Source organism: Maniola jurtina, chromosome 23 (genome assembly GCF_905333055.1).
Source record: "Maniola jurtina chromosome 23, ilManJurt1.1, whole genome shotgun sequence".
NCBI classification, from domain to species: domain Eukaryota; kingdom Metazoa; phylum Arthropoda; class Insecta; order Lepidoptera; family Nymphalidae; genus Maniola; species Maniola jurtina.
This window is the reverse complement of record NC_060051.1, coordinates 1,065,580-1,078,161: the sequence shown is the minus strand read 5'-3', so window position 1 is coordinate 1,078,161 and position 12,582 is coordinate 1,065,580. Positions and strand designations below refer to the sequence as shown.

Here is a 12,582-nt window from a genome sequence, read left to right as displayed (position 1 = left end):
CTATCTTTTTGTTTGAACGGCCAAATCTTCAGAACGGCTGCGCCTATTTTGACGGAATCTTCACAGACAAGTAAAGGATGTAACCAAGGAGTAACAAATGCTACTTTTTAAACCGATTTTAAAAAAAGTAGGAGTTTTTCTACCTATCACCGAAATCTCCATCAAATACAAAAGTAATGCCTCGTTAATTAATTACGTTTACTTAAAACTAAAGCTACTATGATCATAGATGTGTGAAGTGTTGCAGAGCACGCGGACAAGATATATAGTTATGACTGTGACGTACCTATCATGTTTCCAAAACCAGGATAAGCTAATTTTACTAAGTATGTAAGTCAATAACTACATTATAATATATAACTACCATTAGTAAATTATTTTTTATTAATAAGTACTTAGTTATAAAAACATGACCTATAACCTGATTACTTGGAACTGTCACACACAATAAGCGGACTGATGAATTCTTTGCCATAATTAAAGCGGAAAAGTCATCATCACTGCTAACAAGACTGCGCTCAAGTACCAACCGCTTCCTGAACATGTTTGTAAGGTGGACTCACCAATGATCGAACACGTTGTTCAAGTGTTGGTAAGGCCACAATTATAAGTAGTTAAATTGAAGTGTCTCTTTTTCCTCACAAAGTTGTTACTAACATTAGTTTTTAAGAATTGAAATTGTACTAACAAATTGAGCCTTAGTTGCTTTGAATAAAGAATTTACCTTATTTTTTTATTTATTTCACTTTTATACATACCTATATTTTATAATTATTAAGTACTAGAGGATGTCCGATAACACATAAATAAACATAACTTACACACATAAATACACACGCATACTGTTATACAATACGCTTACACAACATACACACACACACACACACACAACGATTAACATACTAACAAATACAATAGAATAGACATTAGAATAGATTAAATTAGTTAGAAACCATGTAATACTAGTAATTGATAAGGAAGATAAGAGGATGCCCGCGTGGATTTTGGTTTTTTTTTTTAAATCCCGTAGGATAAGCTAACCCTGTAGGTACCAAATTTCGTCAGAATCGGTTGCACTGTTAGGACGTGAAAAGGTAGCAGACAGACAGACAGACACACTTTCGCATTTATAATATTAGTATGGATTTGAAAAAGTAGCACCGAACTTGATGAAGCTGTGCTAAAAATATTCATTAAAGTACAAGTGCCTATCTAATGATTTGAGCCTATTTCGAGGTTTAAAGACATTATTTTAATGTAGATAACGGGTACATAGGTACCAACAACGATTAATTAATGAATTAAATGATTTTGATTTGTGCATATTTCGTCCCGGGCCACAGACCACGAATCCGGAGATCGGGCGCCGTTATGGTGGAAGCGACGGGCCTGCCCGCGAAATTCAAATTTAATTTGGTTTTTCGCATTTTTTAAATTATTACGACAACGTAAGCTTATGATGCCATAAGCCTATGTTGTCGTATTAGTTTAAAAAATGCGAAAAACCAAATTAAATTTGAATTTCGCGGGCAGGCCCGTCTCATGCCCCTTATGACCACGACTCATGCAACTGGCTCTCCCATCCTACTCTATGGGCTCTCCGCTCTGTAGGTAAGTACCCGTTACCTACCTAGATTAGATACCAGGTAGGGGGGAGGGGGGGGGGGGGGGGGTTTACCATGCATGCATAAATCCATATTGGCAACTCTGAAGCCGTTATGACCATTGACCACGACTCATGCAACTGGCTCTCCGCTCTGTAGGTAAGTACCCGTTACCTAGGTACCTAGATTAGATACCACGTGGGGGGGGGGGGGGGGGGGGGGGTTACCATGCATGGACGTATTATACTATGCATGCATAAATTCAAATTGGCAACACTGTTGCCAGAATGTATGTAGGTACTCTGTGTCCGTTGCTTCTGTTCCTTTCACGTTCCTTTGATCTCTCGTTAGAGAGTAGTATGTTCCTTGTCTTTGATAATGGTCTGTGACATAGATTCTTCAAAGTTTATTTCATTATTTTAGCTGATAAAATTAGAATTGATTTGAATGGAATGGACGTAGTGCGACTAGCCACGAAATATACTGCAGCATTGAATAATTCATGCATGGAATTACATTACAGTATCATGAATTCATGACATGACAATTTTAAACTACCAGGCTTATAAAGGCTAGAACCCAGAGCCGTAAAACCAGTAAATTAAAAGAATCATAGATAATTAAAATAAATTGGTGAATAAATAGGTAAAAATTCTTCAATTAGTTATCTGTGCCACAGACCAATAACACTGATTGAGATCATAAAAAAGTTTATAGTGAATATAATAGGTAGGTACCTACTTGTACCAACTTGTACTATACTTAGGTAACTACTACGGGTACTACCTACTTTTTGCTCAATTACCTAATTATTTTATTTACATAGACATTGAAAATGCGGTGTTGTGTGCCTTTCTGCAATAATACTTCAGACAATGTGATCACATCTGACGGCAAGGGCATCAGTTTTCATGGGTGAGTATATTTACATTCATTCTTGTTATTGAACTGTAGAATGCTGCGCTGACTTCACAATTCAACGCCCGTCGTTTCAAGTGGCAGGCCCCTTGATTCATTACCCCGCCAGAGGATATTTTGGGAATTCATACGTGAATTGGTCTGGTTAAGGTTTTTTCCAGCTAATAGTAACCACCTACCAATTTTTTACCAGTACAACACCCTCATGAATAAGAAACTAATAAGGGGTAAAGATTTAATTAAACTGTATAAGTACCCAACCCTTCGACGCTCTTAGCCAGCTTCTATCTTATACTGCATCGTTGCTTACTACAAGTTGGGATCTCAGTCCAGGGCTAGACTTGTTATGGATTACAAAAAGAAGTCACTGATACAAGTCAGTTTTCCTTACAGTTTCCCCCGTGAAGGCGGCCTCCGTGTTGCTTGGCTCAGCGCCCTCGGCATGCAAGGCAGTCAGCTGCCAGACTCTGCCATGATCTGCTCGCGCCACTTCCTAGATGATGACATTTGCGAAACAGAAGGTGGATTCAGGCAACTAGTTGCTGGTGCTATTCCTTCAGCTGTGCAGGTAACTTGACATTTGTTGCAATGGCCATTGAAAAATGTGTGTAAATATACAAATTTGATTTTACCTATGGGTATATTTACAGGTTTGCATGATATGCCTAGACTCTGACAGCAAGCTGTTTCTTATGCGCAAACACAAATTGGAAGAAGCATATGACCAGTTAACTGGACATCCTGTTGTAAGTTATTTCTTATAGTTATACATAACACTCTCAATAGCATGTAGCAAAGTTAATTCAAGTATAAGTTTGAACCTACCTTTATGCTGCTGTTCACTGACAAATGCTTCTGATAAATCTGTAAGCTAAAGATATCTTTGAATAATTGAATTAAATGTTTCAGTTGTGTGATGCAGGAAACTTAAAACAAACACTCTGTGTACAATGTGCTCAGAGATTGAGAAACTTTAGTAAGTTTAGAGACAAGAGCTTGAGAGCCCGTGCACTGATGATGGACTTAGTTGACAAACATGAATTAGTGAGTACTTTATGCCTTTTACTATTAAACTAGCTTTCTCTCAATTTTCCTTTCTTTTGTAAATCGAGCAATCCTATGTAACGTTGTAACGTGTTACCTTAAAGACTAAATAAATAATTAAGGCGGAACCCGCGAGCTTCGTTCGCGCCGGTTGGGTTTTCCATGCTTTGAACTGCAGTGCGCACGCGGCTACCGAACCCTACCTACTAGAAACTGGTTTTGCACACGGGCCGCGTCGCGGCCGGACGGCGCTCGCGGACACTCACCACCGGGACGCTGCGCGGGCGGTTGTTCTCTCGTTACACTAAGAAAACTGTTAAACGCACCACACGCCCTAACCTTTGTGACTAAGTGTGCTAGAGTGCTCCTTCAGGACCCGCTGGGGTCCGCTGCATAGGCACTGAGCTCAACGGCCCTCCTTCTACCTGGTGCAACGCTCTAACGCCGAGGAGCTGCCTCTGGAGCACGTCGTTAACCTGCCTGACGGAACCCCAGAAGGCCACGGACTTCCTCCTGGAGCAGGCCAGTCTCGTTTGTCCTAACTCATCTGCAGGGTGCGTGCGGTGGTAAAGACGATTAAAGGCAGGATTGACCCACACCCGGGACTTTTATTTAACTATTCCTGTGACGGCCTACCCCGTCACAGTGGCGCCCTTCCCGTGGTTCTTTATCCACCAATCCACCCTGTAGTCTTCTCACACAACACTACAGATTCTGCACCGTCATTCTCAACAGTGTAAACGACGAGGTGTTGCAACAACGAACTGGTACGTACTCTCTAACGTATTACGCTTAAGCTATTTTGTGTTTTGCCTATTTTCGATTATAAACTGTTACGTGCATACCTATACCTAGTTACTTGTGTTAAACTTACAAAATAAGTCTTATAAATCGTTAAATTGTCTCAGTTATGCACCGTATTGTAATTTAACTGTAATAACTACGCAACAGTTCGTAACTTACCTACCTAATTGATTGTGATAGTTTTACCTTCTTTTTCTTATGCATTCGATTTCACGCGCTGACCACCCGCTATTATAAAATAAAATTATTGTTGTTACCCGCGTTGCGCTAATTATTGCCTATTGCCACCGAGTCGTACGTAGTAATTTTGTAAAAAACAGTTTACAGTATTATTATTTGTCAGAATATTTTATTAGACTAGTTTTATTATTCTTGTTTGCTTATATCATCACTCATTAATGTCATTTACGTATTAAAAATTGTAGTTAGCTTTTATTTATATGTACCTACTGTTGATTTTTTAAATTTTTGTTGCGCTTTTGCTGTATATTTTTTTTTGTAAAAATGGGAACTCACCCTATCAAATATTTTCTTTTAAACAAAAATGAACTGTCTTACGAGGTCTTAATAAGAGGTGCAGAACCAGCTTCTACGGTGATCGAACTTAAAAAGCAAATCGCTAAACTAACGCCTTCGATACCAAGCACTGATATTTTGGAGTCAGGTCTAGACCCGGCCGACGATCTTTCGGGAGCCGCTGTTTCTTTAAAAGAGCTTGCAACGCGTGTAAAACAGCTAGAGGAAAAATATGATTATAGTCTTCACGAACGATCGCGCGCTTTATGCTATCATATCTACCATAGGTTGAAACGCATTGACGACTCGACGCCTAGCGCCACGGCCAAGGGAGTAAATAAAGACTTCAACGACTTGTACAATCGCTTAGCTACTATACAACGTCCTAGTACCCCCACGCCGAGTACATCTAGTGCAGGCCAACCTTTTTTCGAGAACACTACCTCGCCAGCTACGACAATAATAAATTGTGACCATCAGTTAGATCGAATTAGACCTAAATTTAATGGTGCAACTTGCGTCCGTGCATTCCTTACGGATGTGAAAGAATACGCATCTGTAAAGAATATAACAGCGGATCGCCTATTAGCTCAAGCGCCATTATTTTTCACGGGCAATGCCAAGCATTGGCACCGGAGCATACGCGATACAGTCAAAACTTGGGACGAGTTAGCTAAACTATTACTTAGAGATTTTACCAAGAAAGACTATGACTACCGACTATTAGCTGAAATCCGTAACCGAACGCAGGGTGAAACGGAAGATATAGTTATATACTTCTCAATAATGGCTGACTATTTTTCTAGACTTATAAAGCCTTTGTCAGAACAGGACAAACTTGAAATCTTACTACATAACATACGGCCGTGTTACGCCAACGTTTTAGCAGCTAACCCAGACAGTTTAAATTCGGTCGAAAAGTTACGTACCTTGTGCTTAAACTACGAAAGCGTACATGGAATGACAGCTCAATATAGGGATCCACCGCGTGTAACTCCTAATACACTAGCTCCTGACCTAGCTTTTGAACCTAAATCTAACCAAAACTCAAATAAACATTTTAACACACACAAACCTTTTGGCTCTAAATTCAATCACAACTACACAAAAAAATACTACACAACTAAAAATGAAAATAATATGCAACCAAAGTCCGTTAATGCCGTTGCAGAGGTCTCTAAACCTACACGTTTATCATGTCCTAGGTGTCGAACTAATGACCACACCCTAAGCCAGTGTAAGATGGAACGGTTTCCCATTTGTTTTAAATGTGGAAAGCAGGGAGTTAAGTTTCCTGACTGCACTGATTGCCTAGCTATAGGGAAATCTAATTCTAAAAATAAGTCAAAAAACTAGCTGTGCAAGATTGCTGCAATTCGAGCGCCTTACCTACTCGTAAACATAAAAACTATAACGAACAAGAGTGGAAGGATTGGTTAACTAAAATTAACATATTTTTTTCTAGCTACTCAATTGCATCAATCTTGGACAAAAAACCTAATAACGACATCCGTCCTTATGCAACTGTATATATAGGCGACATCTCCTTGCGTGGTTTATTGGACTCTGGGTCCGCTATTACAATTTTGGGTAAAGACTCTTATTTAAGATTATTAGAACTAGGGTTAACTCTAATACCGGACGATAACTCTAAATTATTTACTGCAGCTGGTGGCCAAAATTTAAAGTCTATTGGTTACATCTATTTACCTATAAAATTCGAAAGTCAATTCCATGTTCTAAAAGCTTATATCATACCGTCAGTGACTAATTCATTAATACTAGGAATGGATTTTTGGCTTAAATTTAAAATATTTCCTAAATTTTCAAAATCTATACAGTTATCTGATAATACTGAATTTCATGTTTCTAGTGTGAATGAGACTAACGGGTTGTTACGTTCCTATCGTGACTTAAACGAATCGCAACGTACTACTATGGATAACATAATAGAACAATTCCAAAATATTTCAGCTGAGAAACTTGGTCTAGGTCGTACGAACTTGATTACTCATCATATAGATACTGGTAACTCACCACCTATCAGACAGCGTTATTATAGGATGTCTCCGGACAAGCAACGAATCCTAGGTGAAGAGCTAGACGAGATGTTACAACTAGGAGTAGTGGAACAGTGCGAAAGTCCCTGGTCTTCACCGGTTCTACTAACACCGAAAAAGGACGGAAAACTCAGGTTCTGTTTAGATAGCCGGAAACTGAATGCTATAACTAGAAAAGACGCATATAGATTGCCGTACGTCGCAGAAATACTAGACAACCTAAAAAACGCAAAATACCTATCTAGTATCGACTTATCCAAGGCCTTCTGGCAAATACCTATAGCTGAGGAAGACCGCGATAAAACTGCTTTTTACATCCCTAGTCGCGGTACATTCCGTTTTGTCACTATGCCGTTCGGGCTGACTAATGCGCCGGCGACTCAACAACGACTAGTTGATTTATTATTCTACGGGCCCGAGTTTGAAAATTCAGTCTTTGTTTTCGTCGATGATATTATAATAATCTCACCAGATTTTGATACCCACATATCTTTATTAATTAAAGTATACAAGAAACTGCAATCTGCGAACTTAACTATAAATTTGTCTAAATCGGTTTTCTTTCGCGAGGAACTTAAATATCTAGGGTATGTAGTTAACTCTAAAGGTTTGCATGTCGACCCTGGCAAGGTCGATGCAATTCTCAATTTTCCTACCCCTACTAATAAAAAAGAAGTCAAGAGATTCATCGGGACTGCTTCTTGGTACCGAAGATTCGTACCCAATTTTAGTTCCATTGCAGCACCACTAAATCAATTAACCTCATCTAGTAAAAAAGCTAAACCCTTCGTTTGGACGAAAGAAGCGGACGATGCATTCACTAAACTAAAAGAGTGTCTAATTTCAGCTCCTATTTTATCCTGCCCTGATTATAACCTACCATACGAAGTACATACCGACGCTAGTGACTACGGAGTTGGCGCGTTACTAACACAAACTATCGATGGCACTGAACACCCTATAGCTTACATGAGTAGGTCACTAACAGCTCCTGAACGGAACTACAGCATTACCGAGAGGGAAGCACTCGCTGTCTTGGTGGCTGTAGAACATTGGAGATGCTATCTCGAAAACGGTCAACAATTCACAGTTTATACGGACCACTCAGCTCTTAAATGGTTCTTAAATCTCAGTAACCCTACAGGACGCCTAGCTCGTTGGGGAGTCCGTCTATCTTGTTTTAACTTCGTAATAAAGCATCGTCGCGGAGCTGATAACATTATACCTGATGCTCTTTCACGTGCATGCCCTATAGCAGCTATAGATACGGATAATACATCGCTAGATGGTACTCATAGTTCCGATGAGTGGTACCTAAACATTTTTAACGGCTGTCAGAATTCGCCCACCTCATTTCCTAATTACATAGTTAAAAATAAACGTCTTTATCGATTCATGAAAGCTAAATGCATACTACATAAAGAATTTGAATGGAAGGAGGTAATACCTAAGGAACGACGCGATCAAATCCTAACTGAATGCCACTCTGAACCCACTGCCGGTCACTTCGGTGTATTTAAAACCTACAAACGCTTGACACTTCGATTCTATTGGCCTGGTATGTACGCGGATGTTGTTAATTTCGTCTCTAGCTGTGATATCTGCCTAGCCTACAAACAATCTACCCACGGCACTATAGGTAAAATGGGTAGACCTAAACAGGTTTCACGGCCCTTCCAGATGCTATCCATAGATTTTTTAGGTCCACTGCCGACTAGTAGAAAGCAACATAGTTACTTGTTAGTTGTAGTTTGCTGTTTTTCTAAATACACTATGTTGTTTCCTGTAAGGCGTGCAACCTCGGAATCTGTCATCCGGATTTTGGAAAATGATGTTTTCCTAGTCCATGGCATACCGCAGTTTATTCTCATGGATAATGCTTCTTATTTTAGTAGTAATGATTTAAACTCATTTTTCAATAAATATAAAATACCTAACATTCACTTCACACCTAAATACACACCTCAAGTAAACACGGTGGAACGATACAATAAAACTGTTATCACAAGCATAGCATCGTTCATTGAAAATGATCATAGAGCATGGGATGTTAACTTACCGAAAATTCAGTTCGCTATAAATAGTTCCGTGAACGAAACTACTAACTACACCCCAAATTTTTTAGTCTATGGCAGAGAACTAGTAGCTTGTGGTTCTCACTATACACACTCTGATGAAGCTGACGAGATTTCATTTCTTCCTAGGGACATTTACTGTGAAAATATAGGTCATCTTGCAAAAATATTTAATGACGTACAAAAATCACTATGGGAAGCTCATGTTAAAAATACTAAGCAATATAACCTGCGTAGGAAGGAAACTGAATTTAACGTTAACGACATAGTATGGAAACGAACCTATGTACAAAGTGATAAGGATCGTTACTTTAGTAAAAAACTAGCACCTAAATTTGTTAAATGTCGAATAGTTGCTAAACTATCTCCACTAGTGTACCAGCTACAGGATATGAACGGTCAAGATCTTGGTACTTGGCATGTAAAAGATTTTAAAGCATTTAAAAACCAATTAATAGTTTAGAATTAAAACAAAAAGATAATAAAATAAACAATTTTAATTTATTAGCACTAATGGTAAAAAAAAAATTAATAAATCATGCAATTATCTTAAATACACTACTCTACTAATACTAACTTAATTAGTTATACAACATTATAACTATACAATATTTACACTTTACATTAATTACACAAATTACACTTAAAACTAGTTATGTAAATATTTACTCAACTTATTACCAAACACACCTCAAACTTAAAATTAAATAAATAATATATTATAATTAAATTATGAATAATTGATCCTAAGCCTTAAATTAACTAATTATTGAATTTACTATTTACTTATGATACAACAAAGTACTTACCTGCTGATTATACTTTACCATCCATCCAACTTATCGATTGAATATTACAACAGCTACACGTGCAATATTCTCCGAATTACTGTCCTGAGTAGTTATACTAAATTATTATAATAATTACTCTGTATGTTAGTGTCTTATGTCATAACCATTACAGACTAGAAGACAATGTGAAAGAAATTCTGGAAGAGAGGTATGAAAGTGTGAATGTGGAAGTATGAATGAGAGGACAGTGTTCTCGAAGAGTGGAGTCAGTCGGATTTTTCGCATTAGGTACGAAAAATCCTACGTTTTTTGGCGGGGTACTGTAACGTTGTAACGTGTTACCTTAAAGACTAAATAAATAATTAAGGCGGAACCCGCGAGCTTCGTTCGCGCCGGTTGGGTTTTCCATGCTTTGAACTGCAGTGCGCACGCGGCTACCGAACCCTACCTACTAGAAACTGGTTTTGCACACGGGCCGCGTCGCGGCCGGACGGCGCTCGCGGACACTCACCACCGGGACGCTGCGCGGGCGGTTGTTCTCTCGTTACACTAAGAAAACTGTTAAACGCACCACACGCCCTAACCTTTGTGACTAAGTGTGCTAGAGTGCTCCTTCAGGACCCGCTGGGGTCCGCTGCATAGGCACTGAGCTCAACGGCCCTCCTTCTACCTGGTGCAACGCTCTAACGCCGAGGAGCTGCCTCTGGAGCACGTCGTTAACCTGCCTGACGGAACCCCAGAAGGCCACGGACTTCCTCCTGGAGCAGGCCAGTCTCGTTTGTCCTAACTCATCTGCAGGGTGCGTGCGGTGGTAAAGACGATTAAAGGCAGGATTGACCCACACCCGGGACTTTTATTTAACTATTCCTGTGACGGCCTACCCCGTCACACCTACTAATATTATAAGTGTGGATGTTTGGATGTTTGTTACTCAATCATGCAAAAATGGCTGAACGGATTGGGTTGAAATTTGAAATGGAGATAGATTATACCCTGGATTAGCACATAGGCTACTTTTTATCCCAGAAAATCAAAGAATTCCCACAGAATTTTTAAAAAACCTACATCCACGCGAATGAAGTTGCGGGCATCAGCTAGTCAGTAAATAAACAATGTACTCATTCAATAGTTGATTTGTTTCAGATAACAACACAACATATACAGATGATTGACCGCACACAGCACCAACTAAAGAGTAACATCGGGTGGACTGTGCTAGGAACCAATCCCTGTGACTTATACATACTAGAACATCCCTCGGAAGACAAACAGACAGAATTAGGGGAAACCATACACAGCATTATAGTAAAAAACGAACCAAGGGATGACTCTATGTCGGTTGATGGAGACACAGAAGTGACAAATGAAGATGACAATAAGGTTTGCAGCGGATTTGTTGCATCTAATGAAGGCTGCTTATCTGATGCAAACATGAGTTTGCAAGCTCAACTACTGGATGAAGCTCTTTATAAAGCTCTCAACGAGAAAGCACCAGTTACACAACAAGAGGCCGAGACACAGGATCTGATAAAGCATGAAAGTGTTCCCTTGCAATGTATACTTTGTACTGAGGAATTCCTCCATGCACATGTGTACATGCAACATATGCACTTGCATTTGCAGGTGAGATCGTTCATACCAAAGCTTGTTTACCTGTGCAGACTCAATTAACAGTAAGGTGATGAATTTGGTTTTCATTTTGCAGAGCGGTGTCGACGAGGAAGCCTGTGCCGCGTCACAAGTGTGCAAGCCTCAAGCGGCTGAGTTCTCCGACCCCTCACTCACTGCTTTTGCTACTGATGACAAGTCAGTACACCATACAATGCTAATGTTTCTTTGAAGTTAAACTTTGCTAGTGGCCCCCAGTACACTCTAAACACATTGTATTATGTTTCACAGACTAAGCATTTGGAAGCAGATCAATGAGCCTCGTCCTTCTGCAGACTTGCCTCTAACTGTAGGTAAGTGGCCAGTGAAAACATTCAAAATTCAAAATATTTTTATTCAATTAGACTTTTACAAGTTCTTTTGAATCGTCAAAAGCATCTACCACTGGTTCGGAATGCCATTCCTACCGAGAAGAACCAGCAAGAAACTCGGCGGTTGCTCTTTTCAAAGATTTGATTTGATTTGACATTCCAATATTTTTGTTGTGTCCTTAACTTGCTGTCAACACTAACATTTACAATAGGCTATTTCACATCAAGCGAGTAAAAAAAACCTGGCCAAGTGACACGCGCACTGAGGAGCGCACTGAGGATTCCGTACTCTGGTATTTTTTCGACATTTTGTACAATAAATCAGTAACTATTATGCATAAAAATGAATAAAAATCTGTTTTAGAATGTACAAGTAAAACCCTTTCACATGATACCCCACTCGGTATAGTTATCTTACTTTGAATATTGAAAATACTTATTATTTGTCTATGTAAACATTTTAATTTTTTTTGTGATGTAATTCACGCCATCACATCCACAAATTCACTGTTTTCGCATTTTTTCCTTTAATTGTGCTATAAGACCTACCTACTTGACAAATTTCATGATTCTATGCCAACGGAAAGTACCCTATAGGTTTTCTTGACAGTTAAACAGTCAGACAGACAGCGAAATGAATAATGATCCTATAAAGGTTCCTTTTTTCCCTTTGAGGTACGGAACCCTAAAAGTATATAAACAAGATCGTTTTGGCAATAGGCAGTCGGAAAATGTTAAGTCAGTTTATAAAGTTATTTATTGAATTTTATAATACATTTTAAAGATTTCAC

At 39.1% G+C, this 12,582-nt stretch overlaps 1 protein-coding gene across 2 annotated transcripts in view; it reads left to right on the top strand.

Annotated features, from left to right (window-relative positions):
- LOC123877198 (zinc finger protein 569-like) overlaps positions 1 to 12,582 on the top strand; it is a 32,776-nt gene that overhangs the window by 18,033 nt on the left and 2,161 nt on the right. Inside the window, exons 3-9 of one of the 2 annotated variants that reach the window (XM_045923730.1) lie at positions 2,431 to 2,519; positions 2,916 to 3,090; positions 3,173 to 3,268; positions 3,432 to 3,566; positions 10,956 to 11,435; positions 11,518 to 11,618; positions 11,712 to 11,773. In XM_045923730.1, coding sequence (XP_045779686.1) covers positions 2,440 to 2,519; positions 2,916 to 3,090; positions 3,173 to 3,268; positions 3,432 to 3,566; positions 10,956 to 11,435; positions 11,518 to 11,618; positions 11,712 to 11,773 — 1,129 coding nt within the window. In that variant the 5' untranslated portion in view covers positions 2,431 to 2,439. Of the gene's footprint in view, positions 1 to 2,354; positions 2,520 to 2,915; positions 3,091 to 3,172; positions 3,269 to 3,431; positions 3,567 to 10,955; positions 11,436 to 11,517; positions 11,619 to 11,711; positions 11,774 to 12,582 lie in introns of those variants that run through there. The other variant, XM_045923728.1, reaches the window with a different exon arrangement.